General features: G+C 32.9%; 2 protein-coding genes across 2 annotated transcripts; both read right to left on the bottom strand.

The window, feature by feature from the left end:
* Positions 1-145: 145 nt before the first annotated feature.
* On the bottom strand, positions 146-4,121 carry LOC123890406 (subtilisin-like protease SBT4.15). Its single transcript, XM_045940014.1, has 11 exons — positions 4,019-4,121; positions 3,748-3,839; positions 3,202-3,299; positions 2,959-3,102; positions 2,688-2,793; positions 2,100-2,610; positions 1,901-2,001; positions 1,565-1,792; positions 1,358-1,466; positions 1,068-1,281; positions 146-734 (listed from the first exon to the last, which is right to left on the bottom strand). The coding sequence occupies exons 1-11, from the start codon at positions 4,109-4,111 to the stop codon at positions 196-198; spliced, it is 2,235 nt and encodes a 744-aa protein (XP_045795970.1). The 5' UTR covers positions 4,112-4,121; the 3' UTR covers positions 146-195.
* Positions 4,122-8,068: 3,947 nt separating this feature from the next.
* Positions 8,069-12,416, bottom strand: LOC123890405 (GDSL esterase/lipase At5g03610-like). The gene is made up of 4 exons (XM_045940013.1): positions 12,189-12,416; positions 11,904-12,092; positions 8,919-9,193; positions 8,069-8,791 (listed from the first exon to the last, which is right to left on the bottom strand). The coding sequence occupies exons 1-4, from the start codon at positions 12,241-12,243 to the stop codon at positions 8,264-8,266; spliced, it is 1,047 nt and encodes a 348-aa protein (XP_045795969.1). The 5' UTR covers positions 12,244-12,416; the 3' UTR covers positions 8,069-8,263.
* Between the last annotated feature and the right edge of the window lie 597 nt (positions 12,417-13,013).

Below are 13,013 nucleotides of genomic sequence, written 5' to 3'. Positions count from 1 at the left end.
CCTCAACGTTTATATTTTTATGTTCATTAGGATTCATTCTTAGTACTGAATGGATTGATAGTCTGTGCCACTAAATCTCTTTTTCATTAAGCTAAAGCAAATAACAGACTTAAATGTACACAATATGAAGGAGAAAAAAAACCTTTTGAACTTAAATTCCTAGGATATGAAATCTGTCCAACACGGATTTTGGTATCAAAATGGCTTAAAGACAACTATTGGACTTCTAACACTGTGTTTAAAGTCATTCCATTCAAGAGTTGCAGATAATGTAACTTTCTCCGCCGGCATTGGAGGCCCCTTCAGGACAACCTTAAATGACAGGTCTTGGTGCAACCGACTAAACTTCAATATATCTGGGATGACCTCTACAGAAAGACCCTCAGGTGCTGTGACTTTAGCCTTGTATATTGAATTTCCATATCCTACATTAGTCACAGTCCTGTAAAAAACTTCGGAAATTCTAGAAGTGACATTCAGGAGCTGGACATGCATGGTAGGGTAGTTGATTCCATCAGTGCCTAGTGCAGGTTTAACCTTGCTGCAATTGAAACTTTTGCTACCAATAAGGGTACCGATGCTGGTGCTGTTGTAGCCTTGCATGCATAGGAAGGAAATATAGGAGTCCATTCTAATGTCATAAAGTAGGCCAGGATGCAATGCTTTTACTGGACTAATCTGTCCTGACCCGGATCCCAGTTCCGTGAAATTGTCGTTGACTTTTATAGGAGTTGCTGATTCGCAGAGACGGAAAAGGTCAGATTTAAAATTGAAATATTTTGTCTGCCTCGAAAGTTTATCAAGGTTTTAAATAACAGTCATGTTACGATCATTGACACTGTCAAGTACTACAATAATTTACATTGTCAAGTACAGCTGATGCAACCTTAACTGCAATCACCTTGTGGTCGCATAGACATCAAAAGTCATGATGCTGCGACCGCAGTCAAAGTTGCGGACCATTTTTCAAAATACTGAATTTAACTACCACTCAATAATGTGATTTTTAATAACAGATGATTCTATTCATTTTGAGCTATTGGTTATAGATGGAAAATTTGCGTTACCAGTGGTCATGAGGGCAGATTTAATTGCAGCAGGAGTCCAGTCAGGATGGAAGGATTTAACATAAGCAGCAGCTGCAATGGCATGTGGACAAGCCATGGAAGTTCCTGATATTATATTAAAAACATCGTAACGAGTGTCTTCGGGGTACCCTGTTAGCGTTGCCAGTTTGGAGTAGGCAGCTAGTATGTCCAGTCCCGGGGCAGCCAAGTCAGGCTTCACATGAAAATTCTGACATTTTAGAAGACAAGCCAAATGGAAAACATAACTATAGAGATAGAAAAGTGATCACCTTGAGGATGTTACGAGTGATACGCTGAGGACCTTTAGATGAAAAAGTAGCAAGATATGGAGCTGGGAATTTTGTACTTCCTGTTTTGTAAATCACAGCTTGAGGATTCCTAAATATAAAACCAGTCAGATATTTATTGAGGTTAGTTAATTTACTTTCAAAATATCATCACATTACCTAATTGGAGTATGGTGAAAAAGAGCTTACTTTGTGGAATTGATATAGGTTTCAATGTTTTTGCCTACTGTATTGATATCAACAAATGCCCCTGGAATAACTGTGGTGTAGGAAGCATCTGCTTCATCTTCAAGTGCTATAATGGTTCCTGCTCCTCCATACTCTTTAATGGTCAAGTCTTGGCCACCTGTACCCCCAGAACAATACACTATTCTCCCCTTCACCTTATCCCTGTCTAGAGTCCCATAATCACAACCACTGCATAATCATAATCATCATCATTACCTCAAACCTTCATAATCTTCTAAAGAAATAAAAAAATGTAGCAAACAATTAGGGGTTAATGATAAGAATAAATAACAATACCTAGGACTGCCATATGAATCTCCACTAAGGTTAGCAGCAAGACTTCCACTAGTCAGTGGATACATATTTTTCTCAGGGGAAAATGTATTAATAGATAGTCCCTACAAAGTACAAACCAAAATAAGCTTATACCAATAGATAAATTCAAATAAGTCGATTCAAACTGGTCCTAAATAAATATTATTTCAGTGTTACTTACCGTAACATTCTTTCCATCACCAAAGGAAACTAGTGTGGTGAACTGTCTATCGACGGTGGTGGCAGCAACAGTCATAATCCAAGGAGCTACATTCTCAACAGACATAGGTCGAGGACCATCATTTCCAGCTGAGCAAGAAGTGAGAACACCTCTTCTCATAGCATGAAATGCTCCAATAGCAATTGGGTCAGAGAAAAAGTCACGCGAGGGTCCACCAATGGACACTGATATGAAATTGACACCATCAGCAATGGCTTCATCAAATCCAGCAAGCATGTCCATGTCACTGCACCCAATACTCCAACAAACCTTATACATTGCAATACGTGCCGATGGGACACCACCACGTGCAGTGCCTTCACCAATTCCATAAAGACTTGCACCCCTCACCACTGATCCAGCTGCGGTTGATGACGTGTGAGTGCCATGGCCTTGATCGTCCACTGGACTCGGGTTTGGCAGGGTTGGACCAGTTGGGTCAAGGTTGAAGTATTTTGCTCCGATTACCTTGCTGCGCAAGAAAAGAAGTTTAAATCAAATCAACCTTGCGTTGTGAAAGAATGCATAGATATAGAAGTAGAAGAATACTTGTTGCAGCCAGTGAAGTTAGCTCCCATGACACATTTGCCTTTCCATCTACGCGGGGGAGGTCCATACCCCTCATCATTGAAACTTGGGCAATCAACCCAAATACCTGTTTACATATATCATTCATTTAGTATATACTATACATTTTTACAACATATGTTTATGAGAGAAATGTGTTTAATCCGTTAAAAAAAAAAGGGATTGGATACGACAACTTCAGTTGTATTGTGTTTGATTTTATCAAACAGAATTGGATAGGACATATACATACCGGTGTCTAACACGCCCACAATGATGTGACTTTCTATGTTAGGATTTCTCCTCACTTTGAGGGGCATTCCTATGAAATCCCATGACCTTGTTGTGTGTAGTTTATTATATGTATTTCTAAACACAGATACCACATTCTTCTCCTCTGCATTCGATTAAATTCCACAATAAGCATCATCATCATAATTAATTATATCATTAGAGAATTTGTCACTTTTTTCTCCCTAGTAAAATGTTCACGTACTTTTCAGTTTCTCTGCTTCATGAGGCAAAAGTCGTGCAACAAATCCATTAAAGCTCTTTCCATAGCTATGTATTTTGGATTCTCTGGCTAACTGCTTACTGTGGAAATACATAACAAAATAGAATCACTCATGAAGAAGTGATTAATTTTAGTAACTATGTATGATCCACCATCTATCATCTTATATGAGAATTTAATCTTATCTATCTATCTATCTATATAAAAAATGTGCAAATATTAAAAAAAAATCTATATCACAACTTGACATCATAGTAACATGACACACATGGTTAGATTAATTTTATTTTTATAATATTGGTACATTATTAACTAATATTGTAGGTAATATATAATCTATGAAGCACGGACACACACGGATAACAGACACGACACTAACACGTCTTAAGAAAATGACATAATTCAATGTAATCATATGTGTCGGTGTTGGACACTGATATGTGTCCAACACTGGGACATGCCTAGTCCGAGAAGTCGTCATACTTCATAGAATATGATGGATTTGAATTTGAGAATAGAAATCATTACTTTCCAATAACAGCCTCCAACATGTTATAGTGATGTTGTTCCATGGTATGAGCTCTTGATGCTGGTAGTTCTCCCATATATACAATATATGGCTGTTTATAGTCACAAAATTCACATCAATTATAAAAAGGGTAAGAAGAAGCATATAGATTAATCTTATAATATATAAACTAACAAGAATGCTCTTCTAGCAAGAGTAGTGTGACCAAAAATAGTTCCATATGTAAGTTAAGGTGTCAAACTGAAATTAAACTCCTTCATTAGTGTATACCTTTCTTTCATATTGATTTGAACCTTGAATAAGTATAGGAAAAGAATGGAGAAAGATAGGAACTAGAAGTAGGAGTAACAAATTTTGTAACATTTTTATTGTATTACTCATTCTCTAACAAACACTGTCTTTTTGTGTGAAAGAAAGAAAAATGTTTTGTAACAACATAAATAGAGTGAACAAATTTTTTCTTTCATTTATAATGAAACGGCACTAGGCGTAGATTATGCAAGAACGCAAAATGAGTGACATTTTGAGGTAGGGGCAAAATGGGCACGTAAAGACAATAGTAGTAGTAGTAGTAGTATAGGAATTGGTATTTGGTGGCTTGAATTTTGGATCTTTAGAAAAGTCAAATCACAACCAATACCAAAATTCTTAAATCATTGTACAAGTAAATCAGGTTGATAATAACAAAATATTTAATGCTAAATAAGCAGGTTGATAATAACATAATAATATAATTAAATCCACGGCAATTTGTTACTCACTTACAATTTATATATTTTCATTTAAATATCGTTAATTTTAATATTCTCAATAACGTATCAAATTGTTTTACATTTCTTTTAAAAATTTACACGAATGATTTATATTATATAAATTTTTAATTCAATAATGAATTTTGTTAAATTTATATCGGTTAAAACGTTATTGAGACCATATACAATTGAGTACCCCATTTTTAGATACTTAATTAGATCTCATGCATACATGTAACTTATTTTTAACTTTTTACACTTTTAACGTGAAACAAATGCAGACTGAAACTGAGATGGCTGAAGAACGCACATGAAGCAAAGCTAGCTGAGGATGTTTATAAGAGAGGATGCTAATTGATCGTGCTAATGAAGAGCAAGAAAAATGGGTTGCTTCCATAACTGCTACCTTTCCGTTCTTTACTACTTTACAAAATAACATGAAATTTTAACTAAGTCCATGAAATACCCATCTAAAAAATATTCTACTAAATAGAAGGTGATCTAGTCTTGACCAAATTTGAGGTACATTTCTACCAGATACATTACATAGTATGCATGCAAATGGTTAAATTGTCAATCTAAGAATACAACAATCATCACTATATGTTTATGTATTTGTTGATTTGGATACATGAACTGAGCCATTCACTATGCAAATTGGTTTATTCAACTTGCTAGATATAATTAGTTTTTTGTTTTAGTGGTCTATATAGTGAAGTGAATATAAGATAACAAAGGCTTTCTCAAAAGCAGTCACTGCGGATGAAGATGACAAGAAGAATGAAACTTCATCATCTAGATACCATCCACCTTATTCTTTTTGGTCATTCTAAGTGTATCTCATTGTTATTTAAAGAAGTCTGTGTTATATCTAATCAGCAGCATTTATTTTGTTTGATTCATAAACATGATTTAGTACTTTAATTATATGCAACAATTCCAGATATATTTGAGTGTTCCAAAACTTTAATTCAAGTCATTTTTCTTCTTTTTGCTGCAGTATTTTTAGGAAATTTTAGTTGCACATAGTTCTCATGTATTCAATGGCAATACTTCATTTTACATTGCTAACTCTTTCTGATTAAGAACAGGTACGTAAGCAGAACATTTTTTATGTTGTTTTACTATTTGACATCACCAATTATGCAAACTACCATTTTAAATTTTTCTTATTTTTTACTTAGATCATGTAAATATGTTAGCGGTGCTTTTAGCCCAGGCATATTAACAGCACTTGTAGGCGTTAGTGGTGGTGGAAAGACAACACTCGTGGATGTATTAGCTGGGAGAAAAACGGGTGGATATATGTATCAGGTTACCAAAAGAACCAAGCAACATTTGCTTGAATAAGCGGTTACTGTGAACAGAACGACATTCATTCTCCACATGTTATGGTCTAAGAATCAATATTGTTTTCAGCATGGCATCATCTTCCTTCAGATGTAAAGACACAAACTCTAAAGGTGTGTTGGTACAAGCTTTATCATCTGTAGTCTTTGATGCAATTCATTTTCTATACAATTTTGATTTAGTCTTCTACTTCTGTTGGTGATTTAGAAGTTTGTTGAAGAAGTTATGTTGTTGGTAGAACTTAAACCACTTTGAGATGCTCTTGTTGGCCTTCCAGGTGTGGATGAAATATCAACAGAACAAAGAAAAAGACTTACTATTGCTGTGGAACTGGTTGCCAACCCTTCAATCATCTTCATGGATGAACCAACTTCGGGCCTTGATGCTAAAGCCGCTGCTATTGTTTTGCGAACTGTGAGAAACACGGTAGACATGGGGAGAACTGTTGTTTGCACAATTCATCAACCACGCATAGACATTTTAATTTGAAGCTTTTGACGAGTTAAGTCTAGAATCTATAGGCCTAAGTTTCTATGTTATAGATTTCCATGGTTGATTATTATTGCATATCTTCTTCAACTTTGATTTCTGTTACTATAGCTATTCTGGATGAAAAGAGGAGGACAAATTATCTATGCTGGACCTCTCAATTAACATTTTTGTCTACCATCTTTGAAGTATTTATTATAGATCTTAATAAATTCATCTAATGTACACAAACTTCAGGCTATCTCAGGAGTTCAAAATATCAAGGATGGTTATAATCCGGCCACATGGATGCTTGAAATCAGTTCTACTTCAGTTGAGGCTCAATTAGATGTACATTTTGTTCAATGCAAAGCTAACTTCTGGAAACAACATTTGTCCTGTCGGAGACATTCTCAATATAATGCCGTCCGATTCTTCATGACCATAGTCAATGGTGTATTGTTTGGTCTAATATTTTGGAAGCAAGCAAAAAATATATGTCATAAAAATGCACATTCATTCAATTTTTTCTTATCAATGGTGTTTGGTACTCTAACAAGTCATGTTAAATTTCAATTTTTTCTGAATCTTTTGGGAGCCATTTTAAATTTTCAATTTTTTTGGCAGCAAAACACAACAAGGTTTAGTGAACAATAGCTCTGTAAAAAAAAGTCTATATAGAAAACAGTGGAGTGAGGACCGATCAGCTAGTGATCAACCTATTTATAGAAAAAAATTTCAATTTAGAATTTGACTGATATTATTGTTAATTGAGATGGCGGTAAGCAATTTCAAGTTAGTAAGAGAGTTCCAAGTCTAATAGCCTTATTCGATTCAACGATTTTTGAGTGAATATCCGAAAGAATGGACAATCCACCCCCTCTCATTCTCAAAACCGTGGTTGGTGTGAGGGAGCCACAAACAAATGTTGCCCTATTCTTTCTTTCACAAAAAAAAAAAAAAACTATTTTTGGTAGGAGAAAACTGGTTAAAAAGACGAATGCTCCTTCATATGCAGGGGATCCTATAAGATCCTAACTATTCTAGTTAGCATTGGCTAAGAAATGATTGCTGCACAACAAAGGTTGGTTGATGCTGACTGTCACGCATTTTATACGATCGGTTTTAGTAAGGATATGTTTAAAGTCAAGACTCTTAAGGACCGTGGTTATGATGTCAAGAAATTGATTAATCTTGTTAATCCAATTTCTAAAATCATAGATTTGGATGTACTACATAAGCTTTTCAGAAGATGCACGCATAAAAATGACTTCAGGTGCTTTACTGATTACATAGAGTGGCTCAAGAATGATATTGAACATTCCGTGCTAAACTGGAAGAATCACATGTTCATTTAGCACGGAAGATGTTTCAGTTTCGAGCTTCTCGGAGGATAGCTCGGAAGATGTTTCCAGTTTCCACTTTCTCTCATTCCACACATCTTTCAAGCACATAATTGAATCACCGATCACTGATATTAACAAATGAGACCCGTCGACAAATTAAGAGGACCAAGTTGTGTCCGATCAATAAATTACAATGATAAGTCTCTGCACCCAACACAAAAATTGTACCCTTCAGCAAAATTGGTAAGGTCTTATGGTCTTAATCGAAATTAACTTTTGAAAGGAAATAAAATTGTAAAAATTACAACAATTACAAGATAGACTAAATAATTTTTTTAAAGAATTTTGATTATTATTATTATTAACGAATTATTATTAAATAATTCTAATTTTGCAACAATTAATGTAATAAGGATTGTCAATTTTATTTATATGGACACAATTCTCTTGAAAGGAGCGATCCTAAGCCGTAAAAAATTATTACAAACAAAACACAATTTAAAAATCAATGAATTTAACAAACAAAATGTGAACATACATTATATATATTATTCAATACAAAGAAATCTAGCAACAAGAACCAATCTTAATTATAGTAACTAATAATGAATCTGTTGAAGAACATTCATGACTCGTAGCTTGTTATACACAGCATGCCACCCTGCCTCAGTAGGATGAACCAAATCCCAAAAGAAAGCAGATTTTGGTTTCTCACAAACCAAATATTTCTTAACATTATTCTCATCAACACTTCCACATGAATACTCATTACTAACTCCAACACAACATGGCTTCAACTTATCCTTAATGTTATGTGTAGATGGATGATTCAACACCGACATAAAACTATCGTAAAGATTAAGAACTAAAAAGGGCGACGAATTATGATCTTTTGTTTGTTGGTTTAATTTGGTCACTGCTTGAGTTAAGAGTGTGTTATGGTAAAGTGCTAGGAGATTGTTTGATGTTTCATTACATTGTTTGAATGAGTTTGAAGCTGTCGTTGAAGGTAGACATCCAACTGGTTGTAGATTAGATATAATCACTTTCTTCACTCCTAATCCTTTGATGCGAATTATATTTGTGATTGTTTGATTAATCAGTGATTCTATGAATGATGGTAAACCCTGCATATAGATAAATACTAAGTAATGATCCAAAAAATAGATTAGATGCGTACCAGTACACTGTTGAAAAATTAATAAATACTATTTGTGAACGGTGAACCTATTAGAATTGATGAGATTAAAATACCTGAATAGAGCCATTTTTTACTGTGTAACGAGTGTAGTCATTACCAGCGACAGAGACAAGAGCAACTGAATTATTGATATCTTCAGTTGTGTACAATTTGTCTTTTAGGGCTCCTTCAAAAAAATCAATCTGGGTGGTCATGTTTGGGCCTGGATTCAACGTTTCAAACACACCAGTACCACCAAATGCAAAGTTCATTCCATATTTCAAATGGTGTGGCATAGCATATTTTCTCACTCTGTATGAGATTGGTGATTTCATTTTCAAATACTGGGCTGCAATTCCATAATGTCACTTATCAGATATAGATATAAATGTGTCTAAATTAGTGTTATGTGTAGTTTTATGTTTGAAATTATATTTGTCTCTCTTCCGTAAAAACAAATACATAGAGTCCAATAATTATATAATTCATGATTGAAGAAAACAAAATAAAAACAAGTTGTTGAGTACTATATGTATAATGTGTTATTTTTTTGGTACATCTATATGTATAATGTGTTATGAATTAAGTATATGAGGAGAGCTCAACTCAATATATTAGTGTAATATGTTGTGGGAGAGTTTCATAGCTTAAGTATTACATTGAACACTTTGAAATATTTGATGTGAGAATGATAATATTGTTATGCTCTTTAAGAGCTGACGTCCATGGCGGCTTTCATTCTATCGGCAGTGTCCCGATGATAACTCTTTCCTTTTCGGCGACTTCATTCACCTATCAGTATTCGGTGGAGCACCTTAATTCAGCCTATAGGTAGCTCTTTCTGTGGCACATCTCTCGATAAAAACACCAATTATTAATAGTTAAGCACATGAGGAAAGTCCAATCCCAAAAAACTAATCCAATAGGTGAGAATGCCCATGGCTTAAGTTAAGTACCCTATTGAACACTTTGAAAATCTAATGAGAGTTCCAATAGACTCTAATATTATAATAATAAAATTTGAGTTGACTTATAAATGAAGAATGTTAAGTTCTTCATTTATAACATATTTTTGTGGGCTAAGTCCATACATAGCAAAAAAACTCTAGCTTTAAATGGGGTCCTCGCAAATGGGTGATGAGATTGATCCCCTTGAATTAGTCGGTCCTAAGACCGGATACCAAGTTTTTAAAAAAAAAAAAAAACATATTTTTGTGTCATGTCACATTCTATGAAACTTTCAGAAATGTGAAAACAAACAATTCTTTTTTTTCACTTTCACCCTACTAGAATTTTCTCTTTACTAAATATAATAAGTTACGGTGGTGTATAGTAATTTTAGTAAATTTATCACAAATCCAAACATATATGCGAACAAAAAATAATACTATGATTGATAATTAAGTACACGAAAAAATGAAAAAGATGCCTTTAATTATATTTTCTAGTCAGCAGCAAAGCAACATAACATAACATGATTAAAGTTGGAGGATGCTTTTGCTTTAACTGACAAAGCTAGAGTGGTCTACGTCAGATTGTTGTGATAAAAGATCGACTTTGAAATAAGAAAAATATATAAGAATATCCGGAATCCAAAGATGCATTGTAATTTAGTCACAAAAAATGCATTGTACTAATAATTTGATTGATTAATAATGTCAAAATATGCAGTGGTTTATTATGGTTTGACATTAATCAATTCATTTTGGTATAATTAATCTGAATAAAAATAGTGTAGTAACCAAAGATACTAAGTATTTTGCTTCAAATGGTAAAAAGAGGTCCATGACAACATATAGAGGAAGGAACATTTTGAGTGTTAAAGTAATAATAATGATACTAAAGTAAAAAAAAAAAAAAAAAAGCAAAAGTGTTTCTGTGCCAAAGTTTGGTGTCACGCGAGTAAAAAAACATGCCGTTAATAGTTCAATGTGATAAAAAAGATAAATAAATAAAGATTGAAAGCAGTGAACAATCATTAGTTGATCAAGTGGTAATTGACGTTGGATTTGGTAAGAAAAATTATTGTTCGATCCCACAACTGTGATCTCAGGAGTAGATGAAACAACTTGATGACAAAACTAGCTTCCAAATCAGATTAAGCAGTCCAATAAATCAGATATTTTTGATTAAAAAAAAATCGAAAATGGTTGTATGCAATAAAAAAAAATAGAGCAAAAAAGAAAGATAATAATGGAGCTTTATTTTTGGGGGGTACATGTACATACAAATGCAGCATTTTATTTAACTAATAAAAGAAATACCATTATAACACCATAATAGTAGATAAACATAAACAATTAGCACGAGAAAAGGAAAAGTGGAAAGCCAGCTGAGAAATGAACCTACCAAAAACTATGATATTGTGTTTTGTGTGAACAGCATAATTATAGGGTTTCTTTTTTTCAAAAACAAAATTATTATAGGTTAATATGCTTTTCTCTCCAAAAATTCTTTTAACAGTTTTGGCATTATTCTCCCTATTGGAAAGTGACACATTTTTGTCTCATAACTTTGGAAATATCCCATTTGTTTCTTTTTATAGTTTTCAAAATTCCATTTTAGTGATGATCGACAAATAAATACTACTTTGTAGATAAATTTCCATTTCAATCCGGTCAAAAAAGTTCAATATTAGTCAATTTACAATAAATTAATATCACGTACACAAAATGATCAATTTTTTTAAAAAAAAAATACTGAACATAATCGCTTATGACATATTGTGAAAGTAGGGACGAAAACAAGCTTACTTAAAACAAATTTTTGAAGGACTTTTTGCCCCAATTGTTTACACACAAAAAAAAAAAAAAAAAAATTGGAAAAAATCGAGGGAAAAAATATATGTAAACCTATGAGCCAGTACAAAAGCAAAATGTTCTTTAAAAAATGAAAAATAAAAAAGTAAAACTTTTGCTAAGAAAAAAAAAAGAGCTTAAAGATAACATCAACATGTACTAATACTAATTAACTAGTAATTAATAAATGAATAAATAAATAAATAAATAAAAAGCAAGAAAGAACGTTGTAATGACGCATTTGGACAGAAACACACGTACCAATGTAGTCGGTGAGGACTCTGCCGTCGGAGAAACGGCCGGCAGGTTTGCCGGGAAAGGTGACACCATAAGGATGTTTCCAAGAACTGGCCAAACCTCTTTTGATATTTCCTGTGTCAGCATATGAATCTCCAAAAACAAATAATTTTGTTATATTATGATCAGTTTCAGCTTCTACCACCCTTTGTCCTGTAAATATATAAATTTGAGATTTACATCAAAATCAGTTAAGAACAAAAATATGTTACATATATATATATATATGTTTTATTTGTTTGTATGTACCTGAGAGATGTAACATAAGGAAAATTAGAGAGAGTAGAAAGGGAAAGAAATCCATGATGATGAAAGTGAAAAAAGTTAGCAATGTAGCTTTGAGAGAGATTGAAGAAGTGAGGCTTGGTTTGTGATGTGAATGGATTTATATTATATGCGTTTTATTTAATCCTTGTTTGTAGCTATGATGATTGACCTAAAGTGGCCACCACACTAAGCCATTATGCAATTGACCATAATTTTATTTGTTTTGTTTTTATTCTTATATTTAATTAATTTAATTTTGTTTTTTTTTTATAAAGGATTTAATTTTGTTTGGTAAATGATAAAGTCATTATACACACAAATGAGAGAAGTGAGGTTTGAACTTCGATCATGGCATCAGACTTAATAATTTTGATATTTTTTGTCAATTGGATAAGGACTTGTGAACGTATTTAATTAGTAGTTTTTGGATAAGGACAAAACTTATATACATTTCTTTAGATGTTGTTTTTGTTGTTCCTCTCACAAAAAGGTAGTTATTTATATTTTTTAATTAAAAAAATAAAAAGTAAAATGTTTTTAAATAAAAATAATTTCCCCATATATCTAGCACAATAAAAACTGTGTATATGAAACTATACATAAGTAAGTTTGGTCCTTTGCATAAATCATAAAGATCAATAAAGAATCAAGATTTTGTTGCATAGAGAAATATCCATTTTAGCCAAAGATCAAGAAAAATGGGTAAATGTTCTATATATTTGTTTTGGTAAATAGGGATATTGCTTACGTGGAACAGTAAAAATTAATTCTTTGAAGTAATTAAAATTTATTAAGGGTCCGTTTGGT

The sequence above is a fragment of the Trifolium pratense genome, linkage group LG6, assembly GCF_020283565.1.
Source record: "Trifolium pratense cultivar HEN17-A07 linkage group LG6, ARS_RC_1.1, whole genome shotgun sequence".
Classification (NCBI taxonomy): Eukaryota; Viridiplantae; Streptophyta; class Magnoliopsida; order Fabales; family Fabaceae; genus Trifolium; species Trifolium pratense.
Note: the sequence above shows the minus strand (reverse complement) of the source record. Positions and strands in the feature narration are given on the sequence as shown.